Source organism: Erigeron canadensis, chromosome 7 (genome assembly GCF_010389155.1).
Source record: "Erigeron canadensis isolate Cc75 chromosome 7, C_canadensis_v1, whole genome shotgun sequence".
NCBI classification, from domain to species: domain Eukaryota; kingdom Viridiplantae; phylum Streptophyta; class Magnoliopsida; order Asterales; family Asteraceae; genus Erigeron; species Erigeron canadensis.
In genome coordinates, this window is record NC_057767.1 from 32,591,102 (window position 1) to 32,608,784 (window position 17,683).

Genomic DNA, 17,683 nt, shown 5'->3' on the forward strand with positions numbered 1-17,683 from the left:
TATAAACACAAAATAAATATATTACAATTGTTATCTGTCTTTTTATTTTTTAGATGATTCTCTCTGTCCCATTAAATTTATACACTTTTAAAATTTTAAAGTCAAACTTTAATAAAATTTTTGACTATAAATATTATTGTTTGTGCATATAATATTTGATGAAAGTTATATGAATTAATTGTGTTTTAAATGTATGTTTTATTGATATAACTTTTATCAATTTTTATATAACACATATAAAAATATTTATAGTCAATGTTGATAAATTTGACTTTAAATTTTTAAAAGTGTACAAGTTTAATGGGATGGATAGAGTAATATATTTTATGTAGAATATAATATGAAGATTGTGGATATATAGATTGATATGATATATGGGAACTTGAGAGGTTTTGAGTTAAAATTTTGATGTAAGCAAAATGTTCCTAATTTAAACTTATCACAGAGCAAGTTTTTCGCTCAAAAGAAATATTAAAAAAAATTAATAATATAAAAAACGTTGTAATTAGGAGGAAGTGGGCAGGAAATATGAAATATGTCAATAAAAACATCCTCAATGGTCAAATTATTATTTATTAAAAACTAGCTCAAAAAAATAGTCTTTCAAATACTTTTAAGAGTTAATGACATAAATCGTCCCTGTGGTTTACCTAAATAGTCACCTTTTATCCTTTAAAATCAAAAACCTCAAGGACAGTCTTTTATAGAAGGATAATGTTCACGTTTGGTCCTTTGACTATTTGACCGTCAACTTCTCTCTGTTAAACCCCTCGCGTGCCTCCCACGTGAGGGGTATTCTAGCCATTTCCACTCTAAAGGACGATACGTGACTATTTAGGTAAACCACAAGGTCGATTTATGTTATTAACTTTTTACAAAAACCAAAAGGTGTAATCAATTCTTTTAATAATAACAAAAAATTAAAATAAAAAATCATCCTCTTCTTTTTCAAGATCCCTTTAAACTTTTATAACACATCTTCTTATACATATACATGGATATATCTATACATCTGTCACCCTCTATCTCTTTCTTAAGTATAAATCTATACATATATCTCATTCTGTCACCTTCTCTCTCTATCATTCTCTCTCTCTCTAAGTTACAGTTTGTACCTTTTTCTGAAACTGTTTTTGGAGTTTCCGGCTACCTCACCGGAAAATCACACGCCGTACATCAACATCAACAACACCTACCCCACACCTCCATCACCCTATCGGAAAACCACCTGCCATATAGAACCAACACTACCGCCACCGCTAATCACCAAACCACCAAAAACCGACCACCGCACCCCACCCTAGATCGATATTTATATCCAGATCTATACCTAAATCTATAAAATCCGATCAACATAACGTTAGCCTCCCTATCTCCGTTGTCACCATTAAGATACATATAGTAGATGGCCTGAAAGATTCGACGATCTGATGGGTTGAAAAAGCCCGGCGGTGGTTGGCAGGAAAGTGGTGGTATCCCCATCTTCATTATTTATTTTTTTGTTGTGTTCTCTTCCTTTGATTAATGGCAACCATTTTATTTGAATGGATGAATAAAATTGGATAGTTTGATCTTCAAATAGAGATATATGTATTAATGTGTTTACGTATGTGTATACATGTATTTTATTTTAGAATATCTAGGCTTTAAGTAGATGAAACAAAAAGATGAAAAAATATCAGCTTTTTGTAAAAAATTAATGACATAAATCGTCGCAGAGGTTTACTTAAATAGTCACGTATCGTCCTTTAGAGTGGAAATGACTAGAATACCCCTCACGTGGGAGGCACGTGAGGGGTTTAACGGAGAGAAGTTGACGGTCAAATAGTCAAAGGACCAAACGTGAACCTTATCCTTCTATAAAGGATTGTCCTTGAGGTTTTTGATTTTAAAGGACGAAAGATGACTATTTAGGTAAACCACATGGACGATTTGTGTCATTAACTCTACTTTTAATAACAAAACCAAGAAAAGAGGGTGTTTAATTCTTACAAAAACTTAAAGTTTTTCAAGGTATTGATAAAAAATTTTCACTCCATTGATAAATTGTTTATAAAGCTTTGAGTTAATGGTAAGATTGGTCCCTGTGGTTTGTATACTTTTGCAATGGGGTCCTTTTTTAACTTTATTTGCAATGGGGTCCTTATTTTGACTATTTTTCGCAAAATTGGTCCCTTTTTGACGGATCCGTTATGAGGGTTGTTAAATATGCACGTGACGTTCACATGGAGGGGCATTTACGTAATAGACCACCACACTAGCCCTATATTATATAACAAACAAAGTATATCTATATCTTTAATCCTAAATCAGTCCAAAATTCTTTTTGAAAACTAGAAACATCATTCATCATATGAGTTCAACAAAAATCTCTAAGTTCATAATCTATCAACAATACAAACCTTATATAAATGTAACATATGTGTTTACAAAAATTAGCAGATCCTTTGGGATCTTCATTAAGTTGCTTTGTTAAATTTGCAGATCCTTTGAGATCTTCATTAAGTTGCTTTGTTGTCAATTAATTTAACAAAGCCCATTACTCCCATTAAAAATTATCAATACAAATCTAATAGATAAGATATATAAAAAAAAAAACAAAAACATACCCACCAAATTATTAGCTTTAATCTTGTTATTTTGACTGCCTGAAGATTTTAGTGAAGGAATTTTTCGTGTTTGCAAGTAAGTAAATGGAGCTTGTGTGTCTTAGCTACATCGATTTCCATCACTGGATTACACCACTAGACAACACCCTACGCCACCACCAAAACCCCATCCTCATAACGACCTCACGGCCACCAACGAAACCCACCTCCACCACAACCGGCAACGAACACCACAACCACCCACAGAGCCAACAATTCGAGGAGAGAAGAAAAAAAATGTAGAAAGAAAAATAAGAAACTAACGGGGTCGAATCTTGATGCAGAAGATTGAATTCATCTTTATTGGTGGTAAAGCTATGAACATTCTTTTCGATTGTTCGTTTTTTCAGAGAATACATTTTTTTAGAGATGTAGAATTGTAGATGGATTAGATCTAACATTATATATTATATATATATATAACCAAATTAAAGTGAGAACAAACAAGAACACTTAAAAAACTATATTTTGATGCATTAAAAGTCCATAAAATTGACATAATGCATAACTAATTATCATTATTTAAGTGTTTAACAACACATTGATCCGTCAAAATCAAAAAAATTACGTTTTTTGTTGGATGCATCATTTTGATGCATGAATATGTATACAAGATGGATGCACAAAACAAAAAACGTGATTTTTTCGATTTTGACGGATAAATGTGTTGTTAAACACTTAAATAATGATAATTAGTTATGCACTATCTTAGTTTTATGGACTTTTAATGCATCGAAATGATGTTCTTAAGCGTTCTCACCGTTCTTATTTTAAAAGTGTTTTCACCGGAGTATTCCAACTCTCTCTCTATATATCCCTACATTATATAAATCTCACTTCAAAATTTGTTAGTTATTGCCTATGTGGCATGCTTAAAAATGCAAGAAAGCCCAAAAATCATTACAATATTGCTCCTTGGGAGGTCTACTACGGATTAGTTACTTTTATAAGAAGTTCAAATTTTCGAAAACGGATTATTTATGCTTTCAAGAAGTTCAAATTTTCAAAAATTTGAATATGTAACCATTCGTGTATTGCTTGTGGCGGTTACTTCAATGCATGTCTATGTCTATATAAGGCCACTTCCATTCAGTTTTAAGGCATTTCAAAACGCAAACACATAACAGATCAATTTTAGCATGACTTCACTAAAACATGTTTCAATTAGAAATTTGCGTCCAACTAAATAAGCATGTAAGATAACGGTTAGAATTTGCGGCTATGGAAGCAACCTCTATATGGAGATGTTAATAACATAAGTAGTATTGAGATGATCTGGATGAACGAACATGTAAGTATTCATTGTTTGTGAATTTTTCTTTTTTGATTAGATTACTTTTTAACATAACTTTCTTTCGAATTTATAACTAACTTTTTAACATTCTAATGTATAAACATTTTCATTTTGACAGTTTGATAAAGTGGTTGTTGTTGCAACAATCGGTTTTATTCCAATCGACCAGTTATGGTATTCAATGGAATGTGTGAACTGTTCTAATGAAGTTAAGTTGACCGATCTCTACATGGATGCAGTCGACATTATTGATGCTTTAAGGGACAACAAAATGTAGATTTGTTGTTCATGTAACAAGGATGGAGTTCTCATCAACCCTAGGTATATATTTATATTTCATATTAAAACTCTATAATCATTAAGTTGTGTGGTAAAATTGTATTTTTGTTTTTTTTTTTTTTTGGGTAGGTTTAATGTGCAAGTTAGGATTATAGATGTCACTGGTGCTATTGGAGTTAAAATGAATGATCAACAAATTTCAAATCTTATACAAAGAACAGCCTATCAAATTTGTGATGAAAATTATGAGGTATATTTGGTTTATTTTAGTGCTAAATAAGACTTTTCTATGCGTTTTAAGTCATTAATTTTTTTTAAAATGGTCATTAGTTGTAATAGGAGTACATTTACTTCGCTGCATGCATGCTTGAACTGGTGTTAAAGAAATTATTTAAGGTTATAGCGCATCCACGTGGGTCTATATATCAAAGTGGGGGAAAATTCATAATACCTATCACATCCAGGTAACCAACATAATCCTTCTTATATGCGCCTACTACGGGCAATCCATTTTATAATTTCTCTTCGGCGTGCAATGTACGCGTTTTAAGCCCTCATGTATCATTAATAAATCCCAAGGTATATCTAGCATTCTTCTTATTTAAATTAATCAACTCATAAGAATATTTTTATTATGTCCAACTTAGTTATATTTATTCATTGATACAATCTTAAAATAAAATTTAAGAAAAATTATTTAAGGTTGGCCGTGCATCGCACGGGGTCTAAGCAGTAGTATATATATATATATATATATGCTCCCAAATGCTCTATTTGGTCTAATAGAGTTCTGGAGAAAGGCGTGGAGTGATTGTAACTTCTAACGGTTTCACCTTTGGCAAGGCAAGTCCTAAACCCTCAGTCATATCCACCGGTTTCCCCATTGTTGTTGACAAGTGAAACCCTTGAAGTAACCGAGCAAGTGTCAAATGAACCCCGTGTAAAGCAAATGTGGTGGCAGGGCACATTCTCCTTCCAGTGCCGAACGGAATGTATTCAAAGTTCTGGCCCTGGTAGTTTACTTGCATGTGCTCCTCAAGAAACCTCTCGGGTCTAAACTCATTAGGATCTGACCACACTTGGGGATCCCGATGAAGCTTCCACACATTCACAATTAGACGTGTCCCTTTGGGGACATGATATCCCTTGACATAGCAGTCCTCAATGGCTTCATGAGGTGCTGCCAGGGGACCTGGTGGGTATAATCTGAGTGTTTCCTTCACGATCGCTTGTAGATACTTCAGATTTTTCATATCTGATTCATCCACCCATTTCTCTCTGCCTACATGGATGTCAAGCTCCTTCTGGGCCGCTTTCAGGATGTCAGGATTATTCAATAGTAATGAAATTACCCATGTCATTGTTAAAGCAGTGCTCTCTGAACCCGTCAACGTAAGTATCTACAAAAATCATACATATAACATAGTTAGAGTTAGGAAGGGACAATTTGTGTAAAAAACGGTTAAATCTTGTTACCAACCATTGTTGTTGCCTTGATGATGATTTCCCTGTCGCGCCCAAAAAACTTGACATCTTTTGGCAAGTTTTTTAGCATCATATCCATGAAATCGGCTTCTTTATTGCTATTATCACACTCGTTCCTCTGCTCAATATGCTCGTCAAGCCACTTTTCAACGACGCTATCTACATCTTTCGCCACTTGTTTCATAGCTTGCACATGCCCACCAATGTCCATCCATTCCAAACTTGGAAAGAAATCAGACACAACAAAAACGCCAATAATATACAACCCTTTCTTTATGGCTTCGTTTATACGCGAGTCTTCTTGGTTACTTTCATCATTGTAACCATTATAAAATCTTTTCCCAACTAAGATTCTTATAAGTATATTGAAAGTTATGTGCTCGAACCAATTGTCCATCTTCACTACAGATGTTTGTTTTTCATTTCTTGTGCACATCAAAAAGAGCTCATTAATCGAGTTCTTCACTTCCGACTCACGAACCTTCGTGAACTTTTCAACACACTGACTTGTAAATAGTTGTGAAGTGACCAACTTTCTGATCTCGCGCCAGTACTGCCCATATGGGGCAAACGCGAAATCAGCATTGTCATAGAGCATGTGCCGACTAATTGCCAAATTTGGTCTAGTTGAAAAGTTTTTGTCGTTGGTCGTAAAACAGTCTTTCACCATCTGCCAACTGCTCAAGACCAATGCTCGACGACTACCAAGCCGTAAAGAGTAAACCGACCCGTAGTCATCTGCTAACTTTCCAAGTCTTCTACCTAAAGGTACTTTACCTCTTAGAAAATGAAGATGTCCTATAATAGGCAATCTCCCTTTTGGTTCTGGAGCTTCTAGTTTGAAACTTTTCTTTGTGTTGTTTCTTTTTCTTATTTTTTGACCATAGGTTATGAGAAAAAGTAGGAGCATGAAAAATGGTAGAAAGTGTGAAATAATTTCCATATTTGATATGTTTTTCTTCCTTTAATTTAGTGTGTGTAAATAATCATATTAACATTAACATTTCGCTTGTATATATAGTGATCAAATTACAGTACTCACGGAACTCAATGTTCTCAGCTCCCTGTCAACATCGATAAACTCGGGCCTCAAAATCATGTCATCCAAAATGTTACTCGTAGTTACTATATGTTAAACAATGACGATTGATTTAATAATTTGTAAATTGTCTCATTGCAATACCTAAACATTAAAATTTCGTCCATTCTTATGTTTATGAAACAAAAGGGTGCGTGATTCACATGTTCATAAATAAGGAACAAAACAAATTGCAGGCAAAGTTGTTGGTCTATGAATTGTACATGCTAAAAACTCTCCACCACTAACATTAATTATAGGAACTTCTAACTGTCATAATATACACATGTATCATATGTAGTATATACTTTACTGATATATAGCTCTTCAGTATAGTTTTTATAAAGCTTTAGAGTTAATTGCAAGATTGATCCTTGTGGTTTTTATACATTTGCAATGGGGTCCCTTTTTGACTTTTTTGGCAGTGAGAGTCCCTATTTTGACTATTTTTCACAAAGTTGATCTCTTTTTGACAGATCCGTTATGAAGGGTCGTTAAGTATGCACGTGATAGTTACATGCAAGGGGCCTTTACGTAATAGACCACCCCACCAGCCCCACAAAATGACAGAAAGACCAGATTGTATGGCAACAACCAATTTTGTCCTTTTACCTCTCTAACATTCTTTTCTTTTTTTCCCTTTTTTTTTTCAGATCCAACACTTCTTTTAATATAAATTACACATAATATGTATTATATAGCTATATCTCCATCTATTCCATACAATTTATAACTATGCATATATATATATTATATATATATAGGGTGGCTATCAAATGAGAACAGAATTAAAATGAGAACAAATGAGAACCCTTAAAAACTACATTTTGATGCATTAAAAGTTCATAAAACTGACATGGTGCATAACTAATTATCATTATTTAAGTGTTTAACAACACATCGATCCGTCAAAAAATCAAATTTTTTTGTTGGATGCATCAATTTGATGAATATGCATCCAAGATGGATGCAAAAAAAAAAAACGTGATTTTTTCGATTTTGACGGATCAATGTGTTGTTAAACACTTAAATAATGATAATTAGTTAAGCACTATGTTAGTTTTATAGACTTTTAATGCATCAAAATGATGTTTTTAAATGTTCTCACTGTTCTTATTTTAAAAGTGTTCTCACTGGAGTGTTATATATATATATATGGACAATCAAATAAGAACAGTCTTATAATAAGAACCGGTGAGAACACTTAAAAACTACATTTTGATTCATTAAAAGTTCATAAAACTAACATAGTGTATAACTAATTATCATTATATATATATAGGAGAAGGTTCATTTGAGAACTATTCACATGTAAAGATGATTGATTTTAATTATAATTTGATCTGCTCATATGTAACAAATTTGTTCGCATACATCATTCACATATTAACATCAAGTTATAACTTGGAGGTTCTCATGGTTCTTCCAATTCAAATGGTTCTCACATGAACCTTGTCATATATATATATATATAGATATAGATAATGGCACCAGAGTGTAACCAACTATGATCAAAAGGTTATGTAATGTAACCAACTACTCCACTAGCTATGTAGTGTAACCACCTTTGTTTTTTGGATCATGTCATGTAAATTACCAGCTACTTCAAGTTTCCATCCAGTTAAGCCAAAAATAAAGTTAGAGATAATGGCATCGGAGTGTAACCAACTATGACCAAAAGGTTATGTAATGTAGTGAACTACTCGACTAGCTATGTAGTGTAACCACCTTTGTAATTCCAATGACAAAAATAAAGTTATAAAATTATTCATTTTTTTTGCTTCTTTTATCTTCTTCATTTCATTACACGGACTATACAACACAACTCAAAATGAGAATCTAAACCAAATATATTAACCTACCCGATTCATCATATCATCATCAATCAATATATCTTCTTCTATCTATCACTATATATCTATATCTATATCTATATAAAATTCTCCTTCGTCGTCGTAGACAAATGGTTTCACCACGCCGATCATTCTATAATATTAATCACCACATTATACCATGATCAGATACCTCAATGGGTTTTGCTTTATTGGATTCTACAACTATTGTCAAAGATCCGAATGACAATGGCTCAAACATCATGTCGCCAGAATCCACTGATGTTCTTCACTGTTGCCGGAATTTGCAGCTGGTTGGTGGGATCTTCTACTGCTGTTGCTGTCATTCACCATCTACTCGAAAAATATCAATCTATTAATCTAGCAATTTACACACAAATTTGATTTCTTAATAAAACCTACAAATCTTCAAACTCAAACCGATAGAAAGGAGAGGTCAAAATCAAAACCGTCGGAATCTTCAAAATCAAGACTAGTGGTAATGGTGGCCGAAGGGTGGTGGTTGTGGCCGGAGGTGAAAGAGAATGAAGAAAGAGATAGAGAGAAGAGGTGTGTATATATATATATATGATAAGGGGGCAAATCAAATAAGAACACCCTTAAAATAAGAATACGGTGAGAACACTTAAAACCTTCATTTTGATGCATTAAAAGTCCATAAAACTGACATAGTGTATAACACTTTAACGAGCAGAGAACTCGGTCAATGCAATATAGCATAGTGGTAAGTTACAGGATCGTTCGTAGGGACGCGTTGCGTTACCTAACCTAGTAGTACGTGTAATTCTAGTTTGTTTGGGGGTTTGTCACTAACTCCTAATAAACTAATACTTTTGACAGTAAAATAAATAAAATCTAACCACGCGCTTTGCAGCGAGAGGCTAATCTGAAAATAGTTTGGAAAAAACAAATAACAGTAATTAAATTAAAATACTTGTTTGGCATCTCCGGTCTCAAGGTACGACCAAATACTATCTTACTAGTTTCTTAGCCTGTTGGAAACTTAATCACGGTTCAGATTCTCGTTAGATTCACTTTACCTAGTTAGTAGTGCTGTCGCTAGACTCACACTATCCCATTAAAACAAATTCTCGCTAGATTCATTGTTTTAAGCATTATGACCTAAAGTTTGTGTTACTAATTCATATTTTAATTACTTGGCTCTTAAGCCATGACAAGATTTAATTCCCTCCGGTGACCACATTGCTCATTTCCAAGTCAAAGGATCGCGTCTGGTATTGTTAAGCTTCATGTTCAATTCATCCTAGTTACTATGGTTCTGGATCCCTCGGTTACAAGTGAATCACTTTTTACTTCTAGTTATAGACCGACTAGTTGTTTTTTGTCCTAGCATATTAGTCCTAGTGCATGATCATAGACAACCATTAGAATTAAACTAATATGTTTAGATATAAAACCAATAGCAACATGAATTACTAATAAACATGGATCTACGATAAACAGTAAAACACATTCCAACAGAATCTAAACAAACACAGTAAAACAATAAGTGTCTACATGATTACATTGATCCAAACAAGTATTCAGCCTACTAGCCTAGCATTATTAAAGGAATAACAAAATCTGAGAAGATAAAAGACATAGTTCAATAACAAAGAGTAAATAAAGATGAAAGATCTAGACCAAGAGTGAAGATCGGAAGGTGTTTAGATGCTCCAAAACCTTCTTGGAATCTGCAATTTCGATCTAGGGTTATTCCTGGGCGGATAGGGCTGCTGAATCGGCTCTCTCCTAGGGTTTTGAGGGTTAGTTTGACTTAAATAGGGGTTTAAGTCGGTTTCAGATCTGGGCCGACTAGCGGCGCTGGTGGGCTGACCAGCGGCGCTGGTCCTGGGCTTTCTTGGGCTAGCGGCGCTGGTTGGTCGAGGAGCGGCCGCTGGTGAACAAGTAGCGGCGCTGGTTGGCCGGGGAGCGGACGCTGGTGGTACCAGCGGCGCTAGTTAGGTGGCCAGCGGCCGCTGGTGGCTGCTGTATTGCACTTGTGTCTTCGTTTGGCTACCGAACCACTTCCTTGTGTCTTGTAACTTCATAGGCTTCCTTCTTGAGTCACATGATGTCATTTACCCTCTCTCGCATCTTCCAAGAACCTGCATGATCACATCATTTATTAAGTACCAATAGTTCCGGAATATAATAACTCATTTAAGCATAGAAATGAAGCCTTTCTTTAGGGTTTTTATCACAAAATGGATGCTCATCAGAGTTCTTTTAATTTTAATTGTAAAATTGAGAGTTCAGGGAAATCTGTTACAAAACATTTTGACATGTCAGATCGAACAGTTTCAACAAAAATTAAATCAGAATTTAGAGCTTCAGCAATGTCCAATTTTAGTTCAGGATCGGTTTCCAGATCATACAAACTAACCTTATTGATAAGAATGTCCACCTATCTTCCAGAAGTGACATCTTCCTTTACTAGATGCTCTTCATCAGCCAGATCCATATAACAATCTCTTTCCTCTTCTTCATCAACTGATGAGTCATCAGAGGGAACCCAACTTCCTACAAAAGTGGCAATCATGCATTTATTATTATTATTATTCATTTCCTGCGACATGAGAGCAATCTGAGCCTTAAGCTTTTTGTATTTCAATTTGTAGCTATCATCATGCTTGTTGTAGGGACCAGATGGACCAGACTGGGAAATAAACTAACTGGACTTGCACTCCTTCATGAAATGACCTTTTCTACCACACTTAAAGCATGTCAGATTGGTCTTGTCTGTAGAGGAACCGGGTGCATGTTGTCCATTTGGCATGTTTGCTCTTGCTTTGAAATGGTTGAACGCTTTAGCAATCATAGCAACCAGATCATCATTGTCAGTTTCTTCACATTTTGAAGATATATTTTTTGTAACTCCAGATTCCATTAGTTCAGACATCATCTTCTTCATAATCTTCTTCATAGAAAGTACATTCTCGGAAGACATTAATGTTGCACATTGTGGTTCAGTAGGACTGACCATAGTGGGATTACTAGAAGCATGATTTAAAGCATCTTTTTCAGCGTCAATTCTCTGGGCTTGATTTTAATTCAGTGAATCTGAAGGCTCCATACAATGTTGACAGAGTATAGAATGCAAGGTTTTACCTTGTCTCAAGACCAGAATCATGTGAGACCATTTGGCTGGCAAGATATCACAAAATTTCTCCAGAAGTATATCATTGTCTTTCTCAACCCTAAGTCCTCTCAATTGGTTTATGATGCTCATAAATATGGTGGAAGTACCAGTAAGAGACTTGTTGGGAAGAGCAAAAAACGACTTATACTTCTTGTTTAATGAGACTTTTCTGGTAATAACAGTGTCATCACCTCCTTTATACTGGTTCACTAGTTCATCCCACATGGTTTTAGCACTGGGATAGAGAACTAGTGTGGGAATAAGAGTTTCTGGAACGGCCCCGAGGATCATATTTTTCAAAATAGTATCAATATTTACAAGTCTTTTGTCCTCTTCAAACCAATGTTCCTCTATCTTTTCCCTTCCAGGTCTAGATCCAGTTGGATCAAGAAGTGGTTGAGAGGGCTTATAGAAATATAGGGTCCTTCATTTAAGATTTTTATCATATTCCTCTCAATGCCAGTAACATGTAAAATCATCCTAGCTTTCCACGTGCCAAATTCATAAGTATTCCCACTGAATTTGGGAACAGGAGTGTTCGAGTAGTGCACTTGCACGTGTGGAGAAGCAGGAGTAGGAGGAGGTGGTGGGGGATTGTTGTTAACAGAAGGGGTGTCATTATTAGGTTCATTACTAATGATTGGTGGGAGTTCATTATTAGGGTTTCCTTGTGTATTCTTTGGGTTGGCCATCAAGAAAAACGGATCTGGGCAAGTATGTTAGCCTTCCACTCCAAAATGTGAAGTCCCTCACTTGATGGTTTAACCCACAACTGTAGAATAAAAAGTCAAGTATTGAACTAGAAAGAACTAGTATCACTTTAACTATAATTCAAGTAAATAAATAAAGTAATATAAGACTTAAAGCAATAAATAAGTAAATATGTAAATGGTGGAACACAATGTAAATTTTCAAGTTAATTTTATTTATTGATGTTAAATAAAATAGAAGGTTGTCGCGGAACCAAGATAATACAAATGTAAGTATCTTAACAATATATGAATTACAAGTGAGCTATCTTTGCTAAATAATCTCCTTGATCGAAATACTTAAAGCTGTGAAGTATAACTATTTAGATCGAGAGTATTTAAACAAATTCACCAATTTGCAAAAAGTGATTTGGACGAGGGAAATGACTTGGTATTTATAGGCAAAAAGAATTAATATTAATTCTTTTTGCCGTACAAATAAAGTTTCATGCATTTAAGGAATATAATATATATTCCTTAAATGAATTGATTAAAGTACATGATTAAAGACACAAAGATGTGACTTGTTATACTTTAACCAACCAACTTTACACGCGTGTAAGGACTTTTAACAAAGGACAAATGGATTGTTCGGATAAAAGCGTGTAAAGGTAAACAAGTCAATTCCTCATAATCAGTGTTCAGATTTGTAAGGTCTAGAACACTGACAAGGACTCCAATCGGGAGATCTGGTAAGATTGTTAGTGGGCCCCGCCATTTGTAAGTTTCTTTTCTTCAGACTTCAGTCTTCGACTTCAGTGAGAATGTCTTCAGTGGGATGATCTTTACTAGAGTGAAGTCCAGTGAATTAATCTGGTGGAATCCAGATTCCTGTACAAGTAAATAGTTCACTGGCCTTCTCATAATTTCTAGACAAATCTTCAGAGGGCTCCAGTCTTCAAGTCTGGAGCGAGTCCAGTAAACTAGTCCTAACAATATTACATAAAGTAAACTAATATATATGTAGCTATATTTGTTTAAAAAAAAAAAGAAACTAGACAATACAAAGTAGATTTTTTCTTTTGAAAATCGAATATACAAACAAACTATAAAATTAGTATTTTTATGGGTAGATGTAGTTTACAAAGACCGGGGGTAACTGTTCCAACGGTCTAAGATTTTTGGGTATATATTTATTATTTGATGTTTAAAACTATTTATAAAAATCCAAAAATTTATTAAATTAGATTTGTATAAACACAAAATAAATATATGTATAATTGTTATTTGTCTTTTTATTTTTTAGATGATTCTCTTTGTCCCATTAAATTAATAAACTTTTAAATTTTCAAAGTCAAACTTTAATATGAATTTTGACCATAAATATTCCTGTCTGTGAATATAATATTTGATGAAAGTTATATAAATTGATTGTGTTTTAAATGTGTAACTTTTATACAGAGTTTAACAAATATGAAAATATTTATGGCCAAAGTTGATAAATTTGACTTTGAATTTTTAAAAATAGACAAGTTAGTGGAATGGATAGAGTAATATATTTTATGCAGAAGATAAATGAAGATTGTGGATATATAGATTGATATAGGGAAACTTGAGAGGTTTTGACTTAAAATTTTGATGTAAGCAAAATGTTCCTAATTCAAACTTATTGTTGAGCAAGTTTTTCGTTCAAAAGAAATATTTTTAAAAAAATTAAATAATATAAAGAATGTTATAATTAGGAGGAATTGAGCAGGAAATATGAAATATCTCAATAAAAACATCTTCAATGGTCAAAACTATTATTTATTAAAAACTAGCTACAAAAATAGTCTTTTAAATACTTATAATAACAAAACCAAGAAAAGAGGGTGTTTAATTCTTTCAAGAACTTAAAGTTTTTTAAGCTATTGATAGAAAATTTTCACTTCAATGATAAATTGTTTATAAAGCTTTTAAAGCTTTATAAAAACTCTACTGAAGATGCTATAATAATATATCAGTAAAGTATATACATGATACATGTGTATATTGTGACAGCTATAACCTATAATTAATGTTAGTGGTGGAGAGTTTTTAGCATGTCCAATTCATAGACTAACAACTTTGTCCATAGAAAACCTCAAATTTGCTTTGTTCCTTATTCATGAACATGTGAATCACGTTTTCACGTACTCTACATTTTATGACAAATTACAAATTATCGATGTTTAACAAATTATCAAATCAATGAGACAAATTACAAATTATCAAATCAATCATTGTACGTTTAACAAATATTGTAGTAACTAATTAACATTTTGGATGACATGATGTTGACGCGTGAAATAGATGAATCATTTCGACGAGTAAATAGGCCAGGGTTTATCGACGTTGACTGGAAGATGATTAAGATCCCTGAGGCCTGTATTTGATCACTATATATACAAGCTACATGTTAAATGTTATTATATGATTATTTACACACAGTAAATTAAAGGAAGAAAACATATCAATATGGAATTTATGTCACACTTTCTACCATCTTTAATGCTCCTACTATTTGTGATAACCTATAGTTACAAAATAAAGAAAAGAAACAACACAAAAAAAAGTTTCAAACTACAAGCTCCAGAACCAAAAGGGAGATTGCCTATTATAGGACATCTTCATTTTCTAAGAGGTAAAGTACCTTTAGGTAGAATACTTGGAAAGTTAGCAGATGACTACGGGCCGGTTTACTCTCTACGGCTCGGTAGTCGTCGAGCATTGGTCGTGAGTAGTTGGCAGATGGTGAAAGACTGTTTCACGACCAATGACAAAAACTTTTCAACTAGACCAAATTTGGCAATTAGCCGGCACATGGTCTATGACAATGCTGGTTTCGCGCTTGCCCCATATGGGCAGTACTGGCGCGAAATCAGAAAGTTGGTCACCTCAGAACTATTTACGAGCCAGTGTGTTGAAAAGTTCATGAAGGTTCGTGACTTAGAAGTGAAGAACTCGATTAATGAGCTCTTTTTGATGTGCACAAGAAATGAAAAACGAACATCTGTAGTCAAGATGGACAATTGGTTTGAGCACATAACTTTCAATATACTTATAAGAATCTTAGTTGGGAAAAGATTTTATAATGGTTACAGCAATGATGAAAGTAACCACGAAGAGTCGCGTATAAAGGAAGCTGTAAAGAAAGGGTTGTATATTAGTGGTGTTTTTGTTGTGTCTGATTTCTTTCCTAATTTGGAATGGATGGACATTGGTGGGCATGTGCAAGCTATGAAGCAAGTTGCGAAAGATGTAGATGGCGTCGTTGAAAAGTGGCTTGACGAGCATATTGAGCAGAGGAAAGAGTCTGATTGCAGTAATAAAGAAGTCGATTTCATGAATGTGATGCTAAAAAACTTGCCAAAAGATGTCAAAATGAATGGACGCGACAGAGAAACCATCATCAAGGCAACAACAATGGTTGGTACCAAAGTTTTGTTATTTCAGTTTCAAGATTTAACCAATTTATACACAAATTGTTCTTTACTAACTCTAACAATGATCTATGTATGAATTTCGTAGATGCTTATGTTGACGGGTTCAGAAAGCACTGCTTTAACAATGACATGGGCAATCTCTTTACTATTGAATAATCCTGACATCCTGAAAGCGGCCCATAAGGAGCTTGACATCCATGTAGGCAGAGAGAAATGGGTGGAAGAATCGGATATAAAAAATCTGAAATATCTACAAGCCATAGTAAAGGAAACACTCAGATTATACCCACCAGGTCCCCTGGCAGGACCTCATGAGGCCATTGAGGACTGCTATGTCAGGGGATATCATGTCCCCAAAGGGACACGTCTAATTGTGAACGTGTGGAAGCTTCATCGGGATCCCCAAGTGTGGTCAGATCCCAATGAGTTTAAACCGGAGAGGTTTCTTGAACAGCACATGGAAGTAAACTATCAGGGTCAGAACTTTGAATACATCCCGTTTAGCACTGGAAGGAGAATGTGCCCTGCGACCACATTTGCTTTGCACGTGGTTCACTTGACACTTGCTCGGTTACTTCAAGGGTTTCACTTGTCAACACCAATGGGGAAGCCAGTGGACATGACTGAGGGTTTAGGAGTTGCCTTGCCAAAGGTGAAACCGTTAGAAGTTACAATCACTCCACGCCTTTCTCCAGAGCTCTATCAGACCTATGAAATAGAGCATTCTGAAGTTCAACAAGAAGCCATCAGCTGTGTACGTATATGAATGTATCAGATCTCATATCCATATATTTTAAAGAATAAGGTAAGATCCTAGCAAGTTACATTACTTCCGCAAAAGAGTATTCTCAGCTCAATGTATAACTTCAACGCATATGTACTTGTAACGAAATTATTAGCTATCTGTATGACATGAGAACCAATTAACCTATGTACTTGTAATGTATTGTGCTTCATAAGCATAGAAATTGATTTGCATTTTCATCTTAATGGAACAAATTGTATGCAGAAGAAACGGTTAATTATGCACAGAATAAGATGATCATCCTATTTGACTCTTAATTACAAAATGTCGATTGAGTCACTCCTTTTTTATAATACTTCTCAAACACTTTTAAACCGACATTCCTTCAAATGTAATGACTTCGTTAGCACCTGAATTATACATGTTTTCATGGTATAAAACGGATGCATTTTACATTTATTTGCATCGATTTTGTTATGTTTATCCTTCTTTCTTGTAAAAGTGTCATTTCCGAGTAGAATGTTATCGATTTATCATGTGTAGGTCGAGGTGCAAGAAGCATTTAACCGATTTCGGTTATTAATTTTAATAACCGGTTTCGGTTATATTTTGAAACAGTAATAACCGATTACGGTTAACTTGTACCGGATAATAACCGATTTTTAGGTTTTAAAACTGAAACTTATCTAACCGATTTAGATTAATAATAACTGGTGAACCTATTTGATTTTTTTTTAACCGCCCATTATAATATTGAGAAAATGGTGAACAATGGAGCAAAACAATCATTTCTGACAAGTCTGAGCAACAAACTTATATTCCAAATAAACATCATTTTCTAAATACAAAACAAAATTCATCATCCCAAATCTCAAAAACAACCAAAATTTGATGTTGGATCTGATGAAAGAAGCATTAATTTATACGGGTATATAGTATAGATATATTGAAAGCTTATGAAATCATCTGATGGTGCGATCTTTTTGGTTATATATTAGTGTATGTA

At 34.1% G+C, this 17,683-nt stretch overlaps 2 protein-coding genes across 2 annotated transcripts; one reads left to right on the forward strand and one right to left on the reverse strand.

The window, feature by feature from the left end:
- Window positions 1–4,923: 4,923 nt before the first annotated feature.
- On the reverse strand, window positions 4,924–6,678 carry LOC122607862 (dimethylnonatriene synthase-like). Its single transcript, XM_043780931.1, has 2 exons — window positions 5,702–6,678; window positions 4,924–5,621 (listed from the first exon to the last, which is right to left on the reverse strand). The coding sequence occupies exons 1-2, from the start codon at window positions 6,647–6,649 to the stop codon at window positions 5,001–5,003; spliced, it is 1,569 nt and encodes a 522-aa protein (XP_043636866.1). The 5' UTR covers window positions 6,650–6,678; the 3' UTR covers window positions 4,924–5,000.
- An 8,257-nt stretch (window positions 6,679–14,935) lies between these two features.
- Window positions 14,936–16,863, forward strand: LOC122607368 (dimethylnonatriene synthase-like). The gene is made up of 2 exons (XM_043780329.1): window positions 14,936–15,915; window positions 16,018–16,863. The coding sequence occupies exons 1-2, from the start codon at window positions 14,965–14,967 to the stop codon at window positions 16,696–16,698; spliced, it is 1,632 nt and encodes a 543-aa protein (XP_043636264.1). The 5' UTR covers window positions 14,936–14,964; the 3' UTR covers window positions 16,699–16,863.
- Window positions 16,864–17,683: the final 820 nt, after the last annotated feature.